General features: G+C 49.4%; 1 protein-coding gene across 1 annotated transcript in view; it reads left to right on the top strand.

The window, feature by feature from the left end:
• Positions 1–5967: 5967 nt before the first annotated feature.
• ZC3H4 (zinc finger CCCH-type containing 4) overlaps positions 5968–18075 on the top strand; it is a 41932-nt gene continuing 29824 nt past the window's right edge. The window contains 2 exon segments of the mRNA XM_019803585.2: positions 5968–6031; positions 7127–7292. Coding sequence (XP_019659144.2) covers positions 7132–7292 — 161 coding nt within the window. The 5' untranslated portion in view covers positions 5968–6031; positions 7127–7131.

The following is an 18075-nucleotide window of genomic DNA, read 5'->3' on the forward strand; positions in this document are numbered from 1 at the left end:
TGACCTGAGCCGAAGGCAGACGCTTAACGACGAAGCCACCCAGATGCCCCTAAAAGGGTCCCTTTTCCCACTCCCCCCCTTATACTTTCCTAAAGCTTATTGAGAAAATTTAATGTAATGGTATATTCTCAAATTTGGGGGTATACATGTTTTTATAAACTTTTTGTGTTAAATAAAATTCGCATAAAAGAAGAAATTCACATAACTTAAAAGTAACCATTTTATTTAAGTTTTTTTTTTTAAGTTTGTTTATTCAAGCAAACTCTACACCCAATGCGTGCTTGAGTTCATGACCCCGAAATCAAGGGCCAGTTCTACCAACGGAGTGAGCCAGGCGCCCCTAAAATTAACCATTTTAAGGTGAACAGAGGTGCTTTTGTGGCTCAGTGGGTTAAGCTTTTGACTCTTGCTTTCAGCTGGGGTCATGACCTCAGGGTCCTGGGATCAAGCCCTGCATCGGCATTGCATTGGGCATGGAGCCTCTCTCTCCCTTTCCCTCTGCTCCTCCCCTGCTCTCTCTCTCTTAAGAAAAAATAAATAAAGTGAACGATTTGGTGGCGTTCAGTACATTCACCAGGCTATGCAACCACCCGCTCTTTCTAGTTCCAACACATTTTCATTACCCCAAAGGTGGTAATATACATCTCGTAAATTCCCAGGTCTGCCATGACTTTGCTATGCACATAATTCCAAAACTGGAAAAGCTCAGCATTACAGTTTGATATAGCTTAGTATAAATAGCTCTTTCCATTATTTAAAAACTACCACTAATTTTGTTCATTAGCCCCTGTTCTCTAGAGCCAGTAACACCCCCTCATTATTGTGGTGCCCAGAAAAGTCCCCACAAACTTCCAAAATGCCTTTGAGGGAGCAATACTGTCCTCTTGGGAACCAGTTGACAACCCAAAAATAAAAACAAATTTCCCACGATAATTCCCAAAATGTCCTCTAGGGGGCGACATCATTTCCTCGAGAACCAAGTGGACCAATGCTCTAGCCTGGCCTTCATAACCAGCCCCCCCCCCCCCCATTTCCCAATAAATCCAGGGTTGCATTAGGAAGAAACAGGAAATAGCTATTGGGTTGGCAGTCAGCAAGATCCCACATACCATAATGCCTCTCTTTGGTCAATAGTCTCCTCCTTTCTTCTCTAGTTATTTCCAGAGGCTGCAGTCAGTTTCTGGTGTTTCTTCCATGTGGTGTAATGACTTCTCTGTAAAGCTCCCCTTATTCACGGTGTAAAGAACACACCCTAGAGCTTCCCCTATAACGAGAAAAATAAAATCCTTGGCCAGAATATTGATGTTCCCAGAATAGAAACAGGTACCAGGGAAGAATTGGTCAGACGTAAGGCCATCACAGATTTCATCTCAGAAAAACACAAGGATCTGCCAAGCTTAGAGACATTTTGGAAGTCCAGAAGAAGAATTTTGTTATTTGGGGGATATTTTCTTTCCTAAAATACAGGGCAAGTTGCTAAAACTTGCAACCCTCCTCTGCCCCCCCCCACGACACACACACACACACACAAAGACATACACATACACACACAGAGAAATCCACATTGTTTGGTGGCGCTCTTGGAATTTTTTTTTTAAGTCTTTATTTATTTATTTGATAGAGAGAGAGCACACAAGCAGGGGGAGCAGTAGAAAGAGAGGGAGAAACAGGCTCTCCGCTGAGCAGGGAGCCTGATGCGGGGCTCAATCCCAGGACTCTGGGATCATGACCTGAGCCAAAGGCAGATGCTTAACCGACGGAGCCACCCAGGTGCCCTGTCTCTTGGAATTTCGGAGGCAACTTGTATCAAGGGTGGGAGACTTTCTCTCACTCATCAGTCAAGAAAGCTCGAAGGCTGCTAGGGCCCCATGCAAGAGAAGGTTCTCTAGATGTATTGCCCAAGGTGTATTGCAAAGGACTGCCATTTGGTCTTTAATCCAGCCACCCAGGGGTTCTCAAAAGTGACAAATATACTACACTCTAGCTGTCTGTTCTCCTACTGATAGGCATTTAAGTAGTTCCCAATTAGGGACTATTTTTTTGATTAGTGCTGCTGTGAACATTCTTGTTGGTGCCTTTTGGTACGTATTTGTTGGATATATACTTTTGGGTGGAATTGTTAAATCATAAGGCAGGCTTATTTTCAGCTGTAGTTTATACTGCCAAGCCATCTTCCCAAGTGTTTGTTGTTGTTGTTGTTGTTTTTAAGATTATTCATTTGAGAGAGAGAAAGAGCATGAACAGGGGGGAGAGGCAGGGGGAGAGGCAGAGGGAGAGGGAGAAGCAGACAGCTGGGAGGCCAATGGAGAACTCAATCCCAGGACCCAATCCGAGAACCTGGATATCATGACCTGAACCAGAGGCAGACGTTTAACCATCTGAGTCATCTAGGTGCCGCCCCCCGCCCTTTTTAAAGATTTCATTTTTAGGTTATCTCTACACCCAATGTGGGGCCTGAACTCATTACCCCCAGATCAAAAGTCAGATGCTTTCCCACTGAGCCAGCCAGGCACCCCTTCCAAACTGGTTCTAAGGGAGATACTATGTTTCTCCTCTACTCTAAAGCTCTATACTTCTGTACTCCTGTCAACAAATGCTTGGAGGTTTTCTTACAGCAAGCAGTTCTGCAACTGGGGGATACCAGCTGAAGTTCCACACTGCAATTCCGTGCTGCTACTATCTCCCTGGAGTTAGCAGGCGAACCCACAGGTTAAGAGCTTGTTGTCATTAAGACAGCCCACCCCCAGCCTCTGCCTTGAAGTGGAAGCACTTCTGATTGACTGGCTATAAATAGGAGGGTTCCCACAACCTCTTCTGGTTCCATTAACTTGCTTGAGTGGCTCAGCAGAACTCAGGAAAACAGTTTACCTACTAGACTACCAGTTTACTACAAAGGGTATTAAAGGATATGAATGAAGTCATTCATGAGGGAACCAGCAGAAAAATAAAGCTGGTTCAAGCTGGAGATGAGAAGTGGGTATGTACAGACAACATAAAAAAGAATGCTGGAGGGGCGCCTGGGTGGCTCAGTCGGTTGCGTGTCTGATTCTTGCTTTCTGTTCAGGTCAGGATCTCAGGGTCATGCGAACCAGCCTTGTGTGGGGTTCTGTGCTCAGTGGGGAGTCTGCTTGAGATTCTTCCCCTTCCTCTCCTTCTGCCCCTTCCCCAACTTGTGTGCATGTGCACATGTGTTCTCTCAAATAAATAAATCTTAAAAAAAAAAAGAATGCAGGAATTAGGTTGTAAAGTTTGATACAAAACTGATTAAATATCATTCAAGTTTGTCTTTTCTGCGAGACAAAAACCATTTGAAACTTGAGAATCCTCCTTAACTTTTCAGAATATAGACCTTCATCAACAAATAGTAAGTCAAAGTGACATCTAGAGGGGCGCCTGGGTGGCTCAGTCGATGAAGGGTCTGCCTTTGGCTCAGGTCATGATCCCAGGGTCTTGGGATAGAGCCTGGCATCGAGCCCTGCAATAGGCTCCGTGTTTCTCCCTTTGACACCCCCTCCCCCAACTTGTGCTCTCTGCTCTCTCTCAAATAAATTTTTTTTTTTTTAAAGATTTTATTTATTTATTCGATAGAGATAGAGACAGCCAGCGAGAGAGGGAACACAAGCAGGGGTAGTGGGAGAGGAAGAAACAGGCTCCTAGCAGAAGAGCCTGATGTGGGGCTCGATCCCAGAACGCCGGGATCACGCCCTGAGCGTGAAGGCAGACACTTAACCGCTGTGCCACCCAGGCGCCCCTCAAATAAATTTTTTAAAAAGTGACATCTAGAATGTCAGAAGGGCTTGACAATTTTAGACGGTGTTCTAGTAGGACACTGAAAAGGCATGGAGAATCTTCTTGCCTCATGGGATTTGCAGATGTTCTCATTTTTTCTTTTTTTTAAGATTTTATTTATTTGAGAGAGAAAGTGAGTGAGAGCGAGCGAGCAGGCACAGGCCTGGGTGGGGGAGAGGCAGAGGGAGCAGCCGACTCCCAGCTGAGTAGGGAGCCCCAATGCGGGACCCGATCCCAAGACCCTGGAATCATGACCTGAGCCTAAGGCAGACACTTCACCGACTGAGCCACCCTGGTGCCCCTCTCATTTTCTTCATTACCCAAAAGGAGATGGCCCTTTAGAATTCTGGAATGGCCTGCTGAAGCTTCAGAGATGGCACCAGCTGGTGACCACAGCTTGAAAGGACAGGGTCCTATCCTCCATGCGGTCCCAGGTCTCCACAAGTGTTGTTTCATCCATAGCTAGAATACACGGGGTTCAGAAATCAAGGCACAGAAGAGGAAGGACGATTTGCAGTATTTTCTTTTCCATTCTTATAGCCCTGCTCTACTAGTCTTGCGTTAAAGAAAACTTCTGGACAATTTCGTTAAAAGCATTGTGCCAACATTTTATTACAATCACGCATGCAAGGGGGAAAAAAAGATCTCTTGTGGGTGAATGAAAAATTTATTCTTGGTAAGGACACTTGATGGGGGAAGAGAATGGTTAAATAACCATCATGAGATTAGAGACTAGATCCAGAAGAAAAGATTGAACATTGTGAGTCTTGACTGGCAGGCAGTCAGCTGTCAAGTGGGTGGACCACCACCAGTTTCCCAGAACAAATTTCATACCACCAAAATTCACTCAAAAACGGCTTAAATATATTTTTTAAAGGTTTTATTTATTTCACAGAGAGAGAGCACAAGCAGGAGCAGCAGCAGAGTATTTATTTCACAGAGAGAGAGCACAAGCAGGAGCAGCAGCAGAGGGAAAGAGAGAAGCAGAGGGAGAGGGAGAAGCTGGTTCCCCGCAGAGCAAGCGGAGCCGGATGTGGGACTTGATCTCAGGACCCTGGGATCATGACCTGAGCCAAAGGCAGATGCTTAACTGACTGAGCCATCCAGGCACCCATGGCTTTTAAATATTTTTTATCAGGAAATAGAATTACCTCACTGAAGGAGGCTGTAAATTATTCTTACAAAAAGCTTAAGTCCCAGAAAGGTTTGGGACATTTCTTTTTTGGTAGGGTTAATATACCAGGAAGTGACTGGGTGCCTTCACCTCCAGATTTATCTTTAACACCGCTTGAGGGTTTTTTGTTTTTGTTTTTCCTGGAACCCAAATGGTCCTTCCCTTGGCCATGTCTGAAATAAGCTATTTCCTCCGCCTGGAACTTTCTCTTCTCCTTCCTATCTCAACTTGAACAACCCTCCCTGGGCGCCCCCTCCCCTCCATATTAATATAGGTTCCCTTTTAATTACCAGGTCGTTGTCCACCCCCGCCCCGCCTTGGGGCATTATCAGTTTTTAAGCTCCAGGAAGGTAGAAACTGTTCCCATCGCCCATCACAGAGCTTGGCATTGTTCAAGGAGCTCATAAAAGCACTTAACAAAGATCCTTGGACGTAAATAGGACTGAACGAATTTTTGCAGGAGGCAATGGAATGCCGGCACTGATCAAAATTCTTGAGGCTCTGGTTAATACTATGATTTTGAGGGGCGCCTGGGTGGCACAGCAGTTGGGCGTCTGCCTTCGGCTCAGGGCGTGATCCCGGCGTTATGGGATCGAGCCCCACATCGGGCTCTTCCGCTATGAGCCTGCTTCTTCTTCTCCCACCTCCCCCTGCTTGTGTTCCCTCTCTCGCTGGCTGTGTCTATCTCTGTCAAATAAATAAATAAAATCTTTAAAAAAAATACTATGATTTTGAGACAATTATTTAAACACCAGGATTCAGTCTGCATCCACTAAATGGGAGTAGTAATTCCTCCTAGTATAGCTGCGATGGTCAAAGGGCTTTACGTTTGCACAGTTTGAACCCGGTCAATCGCTCCCTTCTGAAGCATTTTTGTTGAGAGCCTTCCGGGCACCACGCTCCAAGTTCTGAAACTTCCTGGAGGAAGTACCAAGGCCCGCCCCTTTCGCACCGCCCCAGTGACGTCACCGACCGAGGTCTCTAATGACGTCAGCTCCGGGCCGGCTCGGCTCGATCCTCCCTTACTCCGGAAACCTACAACTCTCGGCACCCGGCCTCCAGCTTTCGGTTATTTTTTTTCTCTTCGTAGCCCGAATCCTTTTCTTCCCATTCTCCTACCTAAAACTTTCGGCTCTTCCCGCCTTCCCTTAATCTGGCAATTTCCGGTTCGCTTGCTCTCGGGTGAATTTCCCACTCTTTTACTCTGCTAATCGCCTCCCGAGCCCCGCCCTTCGGCCTTTTCCGTCTCAATCCCTCTTTCGGCTAGTTCCGCCTCCTGCCACTCACCTCGGACACCGCCTTCGGCTCCTTCCGGACCCTCTCAGTTTCTCGTTTTTCTCCCCCCCCAACCCCGTCCCGGTCCGCTTCGGCTATCTCCGGCTCCCGCGGCTTTCCATCCATCCTTTAGCCACACCCCCATCATCACCTTCGGCTCTTTCCGCCTCCCCCCCCGTCTCCCGCTCAGCTACTTTCGGCTTTTTCCGCCTTGCCTTGGCCTCACTCTCTCCCTTCGGCTCTTTCCGTCGCCCTTCGGGAGAGGGCCTATGCCCCTCTCCTCCACGTGACGCGGCCTCCGCCTCCCAGTTCCCCCTCCCACTTCGCCCTTCCTCCCGCCTCAGCCTCTAGGCTCCTCCGGGCTGAGCCGCCATTTTGTGTGAATTTCTGACTGCGGCGGGGGCCGAGCAGCCGGGGCACCTAGAGCGGGCAGGCAGACAGACAGTCGGCCCGTCTCCGCGGCCCGTTTCCTCTCTCCCTAAAATCCTTTTTTTTAACCCCCTCGCTCGCTCTCCTCTTCTCCCCTCCCCCCTCGCTTGCTCCATCGCGCGCGGCCCGCGCTAATTACACCCAACCACCCACCAGTGTCCGTGTCCCCCGGGTCCCCCACCTCCGGGCCCGCGGGGGAGGTGTGTGTGTGGGCTCTCGCCCCGATGAGGGCCCCGCGCCCGTGAGCGAGTGACCCCAGGGGCGGGCTGCGGAGAAAAGCGGCGAGCGGCCCGCCGAGGCCTAGGCCGCGCGGCCTACGCGGAGGTCGGCGCAGAGGTGATTCCGAAACCGAAAAAATATATACCCATTCCTATCAGGAGCCCTCAGCGCTGAAGTGTGCCCCTCCCGCCACGCCCAAGCAGTCCTTTTTCGTGCATTAACATCCCCTCCCCCCCAAAGGAACTATGGAGGCCGCGCCCGGGACCCCCCCGCCGCCACCATCAGAGTCGCCGCAGCCGCCATCGCCGCCGCCGCCATCAACGCCTTCGCCTCCTCCGTGTTCCCCCGACGCCTGCCCGGCCACCCCGCACCTCCTCCACCACCGCCTCCCGCTCCCTGACGACAGGTCAGGCCCCCGGCCCGGCCGGGGCAGCGTCCCCGGGGGGAGGAAGAGGAGGAGGAGGAAGGGGGGCGGCCGCCATGTTGGGCCGGGCCGCGGAGGAGGAGGAGGAGGAGGAAGGGCGGGGTCGGTGGGTGTCTCTCGCTCGCTCGCTCTTTCTCGCTTGCTTTCTCTCCCGGCCTCATGCGTTTCCCCCCCCTCGCGGCGCTCGCCCGCTCTCCCTCGCTCTCGCTCTGTCTTTTTTGGGCGCCATGCTGAGGGGAAGGTGAGGAGGCGCCCCCCGGACCTCTGCGCCCGCCCGCCCGCCCTGGGGAGGGGGCGCTGGGGGGGGGTTGCGGAGGCCCACGGGGGTCCTGGCTGCCCCAGCGCCCGGAGCTGGCAGCCATGGGCCCGCCTGCCCGTCGCCTGGCTTTGGGGAAGGGGATGGGGGAGGGGCTCCCGGACCCTTTTGGTGGGGGGGGATCTCGAGCAGTAGCCCCGCTCTTAGGGGGTTGGAGTTGGGGGTCTCCCAGCTCCAGGCAGTATCCTTTCTCCTGGGGGAGGTGTGCCCTGCCCTACTTGGAGAGGTACCCTAGTTTTCTTAGGCAGAAAGTGGGGGTTCGTTCAGTTCTTTCTCCATCCTTTTAGCGGGGGGGTCTTTTGGGTGGGGGCACTCGCACTTTTTTTTTTTTTTGGCGGGGGGGGCTTCCTAGCTGTACCCTAGAGGGCAAAATTGGTGTGGGGGGGCGGATCTTTAGCCCCTTCGATGGAAGCCCCTGCCTCCTTTGGGGAGAAGCCCCTTCCCCGTGTTTTTCCTAAAAGGCAGGGGTGCTCTGGTTTTTCATAGCTAGGTGATGCGTTTTTGGCGGGGTCGGGGGGGCGAGGTTTGGTTTCCCTGCCTTGGAGGGGAGAGGAAGTTGGTCTCTTCTTTCTCATGGGGTTCCCTCCTCTTTCGGGCTGAAATGGGGCGCCATCCCTTCCGGGAGAGAAAACAAGGGTTTTTTGTCCTTTGGCAGGGGGTGAAAGGGAGCGCCCCCCTTCCCCTTTATTAAGTGCGAAATGGGTTCGCCCCACGCCCTTCTCTGGAGGGTGATAAAGGCGCCAGCCCGGCGCGTTTCAGGGCGAGGTTGGGGCCCCTGTTTCCCTTGCTCCAGCAGAGGGTTGGGGTGCAGGGTTTGCCCTCCCTTTCCTGGTGGAGCAGGGGAAGAGGTGTCCAGAGAGTGGATTTGGAAATGGAAGGAGGTTTTCCACCGGCAGGAAAGGCATTCTGAGGAGGAGTGGGGGTGGGGAGGGGAAGAGATCGCGCTGGACAGATGGCTGCCCCACAGCAGCCTGGGCTGGGGAGTCGCTTGAGGACCCTCCCGTAGATAGGGGTCTTAGCTAGGGCTCCCTTGCCAGGCACCATGGCCCCTTCTCCCCACTTCCACCTCCCCTTTTCCCTTTCTCCTTCACAGACCATACTTTGCCTTTTAAAAGAAATGCCACCCACATTCAGAGACACAAGTGCAGCAGTTTGGTGAGCTTTTACAAAATTTTTTTTTTTTTTTGTTTTCTGTTTTGTTCTAATTAAATGTATCGTCCTGGGAATCGCAGCCCATCGCAGCCTGCTTCCAGTTCAAGGAAATAAACAGATTAGCAAAGGTCTGTGCGCTAAGCCCACGTTGGGCTTCCGGGCCCCCTCTTGGGGGCAGGTGCATTACTCAAAGGTGCTTACACGCTTTATTCGACCTCTAAGGAGTTCTCTTATGTCAGAAGTGTATGTCTTACAATGGGTTGGGATGGTAAGTAGCCTCTTTTATTGAGTAATTCAATTATCTCCCTCTTTTTGTCCCTTTCCTGCCTGCCTTCCTCCTGCCTTTAGACCAAAGTGATGCTTGAGTGAATTTATATGTTCGAATCAGGATTCTAAACCCAGTTGAGCCCTTTAAGTCTTGCACATCCTTTCGATCTTTAATTTTTTTAATTTGTCGTACACAGTTTTCTCAAAGGAAAAAAAAGCGTTACTGTAACATGACAAAAACTTATGTAAAAGGCCCATATGTTTTCAAGCCCTTGGTATCCCTCTCCGTTTCAGTCCATTGCTTTGTCTCCAGCCTTCATCTTTGAAGAAAGTGGATACTTCAGGTCCATTTGTAGGAGACAAAGTTAACTGAATTTGGTTTATGATATTTGCATTCGAGTTAAGGTTCTCACCCCCACCCCCACCCCCCAAAAAGATTGTGGTTCAAGTAGATCCAATTTGCTCCTTTTACTCCAATGTCTCTTATGGTGATGGACGTTTAAATTAAGCAAGTCATTTGTAAAGTACTGTTTAAGCACCAAATCTGTAAAGCGTGTCAAGCCCCAGTCTCCTTTCCCTGTCTCCACTGTTCCTTTGTTCGAAAGCACATGCCTGACCGTGAAAAGTTGATGAAAACACGCCCAGTCATGGTGGAGAGAACACTTCCTCCAGCCCCCTGCCCCCCCCACACATACAAGATAAAAACAGCAACAGAAATGACTTGCAGAACCAAACACTGTACTTCTGATGTGTTTTACAAGCATAAGTTCTTCCGTTAAAAGACAAAACACGTTGAAGTTCCATTTTCCGTCTTGCCCACTTTTGGTCCCTGATGTACTTTGGTAGAGAAAACTTTTTATAACACACAGCCCAATTTTCCCCTCCGAAAGATCCTGTTGCCTTTTTTTCCATTCTTAGGAGAAAAAAAAAGTTCACTCACGTTGGGATGAGGAACTGCAAACTGCAATTCAGTGGGCCACTGGTTTTATTCTTTCTCTCCATATACTCACAACCTAACTGCTGTGAAGCGGTGATCTTAGGTATGTAAAATCAGTTGTGGGAGGAAGAAGCGTCCACACAGTACAGTATCCTGCAAAAAAAAAAAAAATGTCTGAAGCACAAACTTAACACACCATCCAGCGCGCAGGGTCAGCCGAAAATGGATTGCATTTATTTGAAATTTTCCCTCCTTGGTGAAATTCCTCCTCCAGGAGCCAAGTGCAGAAACTGGATGCTAACAGATGAACCTTGCAAGTGTCGAGAGTGACTAAGTTGTCGAAGGATGCTTGTTTAACTTTACTTGAAAATGAAGTGTGGAGGAAATGGGATTTCTTTTGTAAGTGAACATTTTCGCAGTCATTGAACTTTAAAGTATTTCCCCAAACATTTTAAAAAGTACTCAGGCATATCAACACAAGAGTTTATTGTTTTTTTCGTTCTCAAAGGACTCTCCTCCCATGAAAACCCAAGAAGCCCCAGTAATTATGTCAAACTGTACTTCGATGGTCTTTGTTTTTGAAATGTCACAGTACTGCCTTTTTTTCCCCCCTAAACTGATGTACCAGTGCTAGTTAAAATTCAAATTAATGGATGTTGCAAAAGAAAAAGGGTGTCACGCAGAATCCCTGATTTAACAGCACCTCTTAGACACTTGCAGTCTTTAAAATTGTTATATTCTCTGGGGATAGCTTTAATCAGAAAGCAAATTAAAATATCCCAGTAGAAGTACAACCAGTTGTGACCATGAAAATACTGATATTCTGGTTCTGAAACCCCTTTATTTTTTACTCTCCTCAAATTCGTTCTTCAAAAGAAAACTAGGATTCCCCCACCAGGGCTTTCTGATTCAGACGCTGTCCTATCTCTCAAATAGGGTTTCGATGTGCTCGGAAGGTTAAGTTTTTGATTCTTGACAAGCCAAGATTTTTAAGTACAGCTAGCTCTTCTAGAACGGCGCTCCCGTGGCTTTCGCTTAGCCAGGAAGGCTGATCCCAAGGGGGAACTGTTTTGCTCCTGTGGAACTGAAGGCTTTCCTAGCCATTAGCCTACCTGGCATGTTAGAGCTGAATGGTTGACTCTGAGTTTGTTTCGATCCAGTTGAATGTAGACAATTTCATATTGAGCTGGTTTAGTAATTTATCCTTAAATAATGGCTCCACCTCTGCTCCTTTCTCTTAGATCTTTTCCCTGCCCCAGTAGGGGAGGAATGGATGTCTCAGGGTAGCCTTATCTGCTCTTCCCCTCCGCTAGGTTTTTGTGGCTATTAAGTCCCTAGAACCACCTCCTATAAGCCAGATCCAGTTACGGCAAATACCTGTGTGGTGAAAATCGCTAATTATATCCAAGCCTCTCTGGATAGCTCTAGGTCCAGCCATGTTCCAGAGAACCTGCTTTTTGGTCCCTGTGGACCCTGTCTAGTACCAGAGCAATGGGTTCTGACCCAGGGTAGGAAGTTGAGTGGCAGAGTGATTCAGAGCAAACAGTAAGTGAACAGCTGAGTTTCTAAGCAAGGTGCTTGCCAGTACCCTGGCAACATAGCTCCTGCCACAGTAGGAGACGAAGGGCTGGTTTCTGGGGTTCCTGGTAGTTGGCATTTAAGAGGTTGATTCAAGCATCCCGAGGAGCAGTCTGCTCGTCGGTGGTGGGAGTCTCATCAGAATCAATGATTTGAGGCCAGTTTCATAATTAAAATCTACTGGAAAGAGTGGGAAAGCTGCCTGTTTGGGTGGGCCTCTAAATTAGAGTTCATTTGGTGAAGTCCAAGGTAAAACTGGGACTGTCTGCGGGGAGCCAGATTTTCCTGGATTTGGCTTTCCAAGTGTATCGGCCTCGTCTTTGCTGCGCAGCGATTTTGCTCTGATGGTTACTGAAGATGGCAGTCCTGGAGGCAGGGCGCAGGGTTTCTTAGTACTGACGGGGGGTACGTGGGTGGTTTCTACATTTCTGCCTCGATCAGCTGATGACAAAACGAAGACACGGCTCCTTGGGTGGTGTACGCTTAGTCTCATCCTGCTATTGGAATAATTTTTTATTCCAATACAGGATATTTGCTGGGAGCGTAGTTTGCTTCCCTTGGCCACATTGCTCAGGGTAGAGAATCCTTCTCGTACTTTGTGTGTGTGTGTGTGAATTTGTATCTGTGAGTTGGTGACTCAGCTCCCTATTTGTAAGGCAAGTGGTGACATCTTCTGAACGTCGGAGGTGGCAACAGGAAGGAACAGTGTGGCCTTTGGAGACAGATAAGGTTGTGTTCGGGCCTGGCTCTCCCTGCAGTGGGCACTGAGCATAATGCCCGTTTCTCAGGATCAATGCGGTCAAGTGGGCATAAACAGGACGCCTACACGATGCCTGGCATTCAGCAAACCTCGGTTTCTTTATCTTCTTGCTATCCCTACTAGCGAAAACACGAAGTAGAATTTATAGTCTGGTATGTAAACAGAAGTAAGCATAACATTTGTGTTTTTGGGAGAAGTCAATTTATTTTCTGCCTCGTAGGTTTCTGGTCAGTGTCTTTAATCGCAGGGAGCAGGTCGGGTGGAAACTCTATGGAAGCCATCTTAAGGCCTGTCTTGCTTGCTCTCAATGTCCTTATTACAGATGACAGCATAGTCACGGCATCTTGAGCTTGTGCTGACGACCTTCCCGTGTTCATCTTTGGCAATTAGGATCTGAGTCTTGCTATGGCCGTGGTAGGCCTCCTGAGGGCTGAGAAAGCAGGGCTGTAGCGCCTAACCCACCGCTGACTGGTCACACCACCTCAAGCAAGTCCTTTACCTACATTCTCCAGAGTCTTGAGAAAGGAGCAAGGCCTGTCCCGGTGCCCGATTCCCCTGCCCCTTGGTAATTTGGCTGAGTCAGTTAAAGGTTTTTTTCATTGAGCAGTCGGGCTTGTCCCGTGCTTTTCTTGGAGCAGGAAGGTTTTCAGAGTGTGCAGGGAGCTCTTCTCTCTTAAGCACTTTATTTAGATATGGGCAAAGGTTGTCACTGCCTGCAGCAGGCCTCGGGTTTCCTCCCCATGTTTGACACCTGCAGCTTCTGGCCACAGTCAGGGCTTTGCTGCCCCTGTGGCAGCTCTGGATACCTAACTGCGAAGTAGCTGCCTTAGAAGGGAACTGCAAGGTGAGCCTGAGTGGCTGGATGACAGGTACCAGGCAGGTCCGCCAGTTCCCTCGTCCCTGTTGTCCCTGCCAGGGGTCCTAGAAACCGTAAACTCCAGAAGCGTAAAGCCTAGAGGGGGTGGATTCTGTTTGTTCCCTCTAAGCCAGGGTCGGTCCTCTTCTGGTAGAGAGATGGTGGGGAGCAGTGAACGGCAGGGACGTGGGACTCAGGACGGCCGTACGGGACTTGTGAGTCATTGCTAGTCTCTCCAAAGGTGTGTCAGGGTCTCTTGTGCAGTGTATGAAGGGCAGAGATCGCCTGCCAGGGACCTTCGGAGTGCTTTGTGTGTGGTAGCTCACCCCAGCCCTGCACTGAGAATTTGAAACAGAAATGAAGTCACTTGTCCAAGGTCACAGAGCTAGGGGGTGTGGGGACAGAGTTAGAAGCCGGGCAGCCTGTACCCAGACCCACGCTCTCTACCCAAATGCCATCCTGGAGCTGAAGTTTTCAGACTGCAGTGTACAGCCATTAGTAGGACATGAAGTCCCATCTATTGATTTCTCTCCTGCATTTGAAAAACAACGGATTTGAGAGGAGAGAAAAAAGCAGAGTACGGTGGAGTTTTAAAGCTGCTCTGGGAAACTTGTTTGAGAGAAATGTAAAGGAGGAGATGTGGGTCAAGGTCAAAGTTTAAAAGCCACTGCTGGTGCGGGAGGGGCGGGGGCGGGACAGTCTGTGGCTCTCAGATCAAAGCCTGTCCAAAGCCTGCCTGCCTGGCTTTTTTTTTTTTTTTAATTCTAAGTTTTATTGGAACATAGCCACGCCCATTAATTTATATGGTCTGTGGCTGCTTTTGTGATGAACAGCAGAGTTGAGTAGTTGGGACAGAGACTGTATGGCCCTCAAAGCCCATATTTATTCTTCGGAACTTTAAAGAAGGTTGCTGACCCTCCTGCACTGCTCTGATGCGCCTACTACCTGCGCGGCAGCTGCCATGATTTTGTTGTGGTGGGAGTGGGGGTGGGTGGGAAAGCATGAAAGGGAATACAGGCATTGCCTTTAAAGTTGGTCCGGACTGGCTGGCACAGTCAGTAGAGCATGCATCACTTGATCTCGGGGTGATGCGTTCAAGCCCCACCTCGGGTGTAGAGATTACTTTAAGAAAAAAAGGTAGGCCTCTGAGAAGGTGGGGGTGTGTGCTGTCCCTCGGTGACCTGGTGCAGCTCCGTCAGCCCTGTGTTCCACTCCTTCCAGTGCATGTAGAGGCCCAAGCCTGGGCTTTTGGACCTTTAAATGGAAGGGCTTTTCATTTATCAGAAGTAACTGGAGAATTCTTGAAGCCAGTGTGGAAGCGGAGCGCAGCTAACACATCCCTGTTAGGGCCTGACCCCAGGGAGCTGGGGCCAGACGTGAGTGACACTTGGTTCAGTGTCCTTTGCAGGTGGCTTGGGTTATTGCCCTCGTCATTTTCCTAACAGATATCAGGGCTTAGGTTTCCTTGGGATTCCAGGCCCTGCCATTGTGGGGCACACCAGCACAGTCCCAGGAACCATAGCTTCTTGGCAGTGGAGGTGGGCCGCTTCTCTGGGGGTGCCGATTGCTGGCCACCTTGACCTCCATTGATGCGTCGATCACGTATGGGCTTTTGTTCCCCTCTGGCCTCTCAGGAGGCCCTCGATAAACGCTCCCTGAATGAGTTTTCGATGAAAGACAAGCCCTCATTCACCTCCTTAGAGTTTTAGGTAATCCGGGTTACTTCCTGGGAAATGGTCCAGTGTCTGTGTTGACACGGCTGACAAGGAGGGTGTGCAGAGCTGGGGTTGGTGCTGGGTTTGTGTGGAATGTATCCCAAGCGCCCAGCCAGTCTGAGCCTGGCCCTGTGCTGGGCCCTTGGAAGGTCGGGTGACTCCCAGCCTCTGATGTCCCCACCCGGAGCCCACAGTTGACTGGAAGTTCACAAAGTGTTGGATACAGATCATTGCAGTTGTCCCTGAATCCTTTAGTGGTGTATGAACAACGAATCTTAGTCATCCGAGGCCCGGGTTCTTTCAAGTTGAAAATACGAATACTTTGTCTTCGTTGCACCTACGTTCATTAAGTGGAACCAAACCGATTTCTTCAGAAAAACTTCTAGACAAGGAAGAGTCTTGGTTCCCAAGTTCAGTGATTAGGTTTTCCTTTCTGGAATAATAGAAATCAGCCCTCCTTGGATGAGAACCAGCATCTTTCCAGCTGTAAGCAGTCTGAAGCATGGCTGGCATGAGAAGCTGGTTAGGAAACTCTCTGTTGCCAAGAACCCAATTTCAGAGATTCATGTGGCAGGAGGAACTTGGATCAGATAGATCTCTTTATCAAGAACAGGAGCCGTGTTGGGAGTGAGTGGGAGTCGAAGAATAGCTACTCAGACAAAGGAGATGACCCTAGACTCCGCGAGACTCCTCTAGCCAGCCAGGTTTTTTTTGATCAGTTTGTTTGAAGCTCGACAGAAATGCTCTAATCGGTTTGTGTGCTTGGACCAACCCCAGTGCGGATGCCACACCCTTTGGGATGAAGTGTTCCTTCTGGTGTTGGACAGCTTGGGAATTTCCTTCTCTGGGATTCCCCTTGCTTTCTGTCCATCTGGGGAGAAGACCCTGTACTTGGGTTTTGGCTAGGATTCTTGGACCTTTCTGTGCACCTCTTACTCCCCGAACTATCCAACCTTTTTGGTCAGGGTTTCGAATGTTGTCCCAGTTCCTTTATTCGATGTTGGAAGGACTGTATTTGCCTTTTGTCTTTGTATCCCGATAGTTTTCCTTCCTAATGACTTACCCTGGGCCAGGGTAGCGCTAAGCACTTGGTTTACATGGTCTCAGGAAGTTCTTGCCCTGAAAATTCATCTGTCCCAGAGGTTCTGTCACTCCTTCGCGCTTCGCAGTTGAAACCCTGGGGCACAAGAGTGTTAAGGACCTCGCCCAGCGTCTTAATACCTCCATTTGGCCTTTCCTGGGATACTGTTTCATTGTATCTGTTTTCTGTGCATCCATCTTGTTTTTGCTAGCTCAGTTACGAATTTCAGGGCATGGGTTTTGTCTGTTGGCCCGTTGAGTTAATTATTCTCTTCCAGGTAATTGCTAATTACAGTGTTAAGAGTTGGGCCTGGAGTTGGAGAATCCAGGACTTGTTCCAGTTTTGCTTCTTCCTGCCGTGACCCCATAGGCAAATTTCTTCTCTCTGAGCCTGTCTCTGACAGGATGCTGAGGACCCATGGCCAATGTAGGTTTGTTACTGTGCCTCGGCGCCAGAGGAGTAGAAGGGAACTCAGTAGTAGGGTGCCTGGCGTGGAGGCTGCTGATACAGAGTGTTTGTAATGAATACTCCTGCTTTTGGTGTATAAGGCCCTGGGGTATCTGTGCAGGTTTTGTCATTGCGGGAATCAGGGCAAGAGGTAGGGCCTTGATGAGGGGTGATGGAGCTTCCCCCCACCCCCTTTCCCTGACCCCAGACTGCAGCTCTCTGCCTTCCTTGACAGCCTATCCTCACCCTGCTGAGGTTGTCCCCACTCAAGGCATCCTTTTCCTTTTTTTAACTTACTATGGAAATTTTCTGGCTTTTTATGAGAGGATAAAGGCCATCCTCTACCCAGTTTCAACAATTTTGTACATTTTGCCAATTCTGGTTCATCTTGCTATATCACCCATCTGCCTTGAGTATTTTATTTTCTGTTTTTTACTTTATTTTTTTTTTAAGTTGTTATTTATTTGACAGAGACAGAGAGCACAAGCAAGGGGGAGTGGCAGGCAGAGGCAGAGGGAGAAGCAGGCTCCCTGCCTGGCAAGGAGCCTGATGCAGGACTCGATCCCAGGACCCATGACCTGAGCCGAAGGCAGCCACTTAACCAACTGAGCCACCCAGGCATCCCTGCCTCGAATATTTTAAAGCAGATCCCAGATTTCACCTCATTTCACCTGCAAACTCCAGCACATATTTCTAGCTTAAAGATCTTTTTTTAAATAGAACCACAAAACTGTGATCCTCTCTAACAAGATTAACGGTAATTACTTAATATCTGAAATACCCAGACCTGGTTCAGATTTCTCCATTATGGCCCACATTGACTTCTGGAAGTAGGTAGTGTTCCTATCTGGGTCCCAGCATCGGCAGGCCCTTCTGCTCACGTTGTTGGAGTGAGGGGCTCAGGGTACTGATGGTCGTTGGGCTTCTCTTCTCCCGTGCTTGGTTTGTGTTTGGCTGCTCGGGTGGGCTGGTGTCTGTGACGTGGGCAGGTTACCACGGAAGTGGTGTGATGTCACAGTCTCTTGTGACCCCACCTGAGAATGTTGAGGGAAAGGGAGACACAGAGCCAATTTGCGCTTGATTTCTGGTCGATGAACCTAGGTAGTAAGGACACTGAAAAACATGTGCAAGACCCAGAGGCTTATTTCTAGAATTTCCTGCCTCTGAAAATCCCTCAGTGAGGTTCTTCCCCACCCCCTGGGGCTGCTCTACCTCAGCGTCAGTGGAGGGAAAGGCTCTGTGCCTTCGCCCCTAGTAAACAACTGTCCCACTCGGTCGGATTTGGGGACTTCTGCATTTAGGCCTGTCGTTAAACATTTGAAGAGGCAGAGCCTCCTTGTAATTTTGTAATTTTGTCCCTAGTTAATAGGTCATTCAGAGCCTACCCAGGCAATTTGTTGAGCGCTTGGGCAGTTAATGATCATAACCCTGACCTTCACATTAACCTAGCCGTCTCTTGTCAAGGGCTCTCATGATCTTCAGGTAACAGCCACTGCTTCCATGAGTTTCCATCTTTTTTTTTTTTTTTGTCTCCCCACACCCCCCCCCTTTTTTTTTCTGTAAATCAGGTTGAGCCACAATCCTAGGCCCCTTCCAGCTTCCATCCAGATCTCTTGTCTAGAGAATTTCCATGTTGGGAAGCTTCCTTTTTTTATT

This window comes from Ailuropoda melanoleuca, chromosome 12 (genome assembly GCF_002007445.2).
Source record: "Ailuropoda melanoleuca isolate Jingjing chromosome 12, ASM200744v2, whole genome shotgun sequence".
Taxonomy (NCBI): domain Eukaryota; kingdom Metazoa; phylum Chordata; class Mammalia; order Carnivora; family Ursidae; genus Ailuropoda; species Ailuropoda melanoleuca.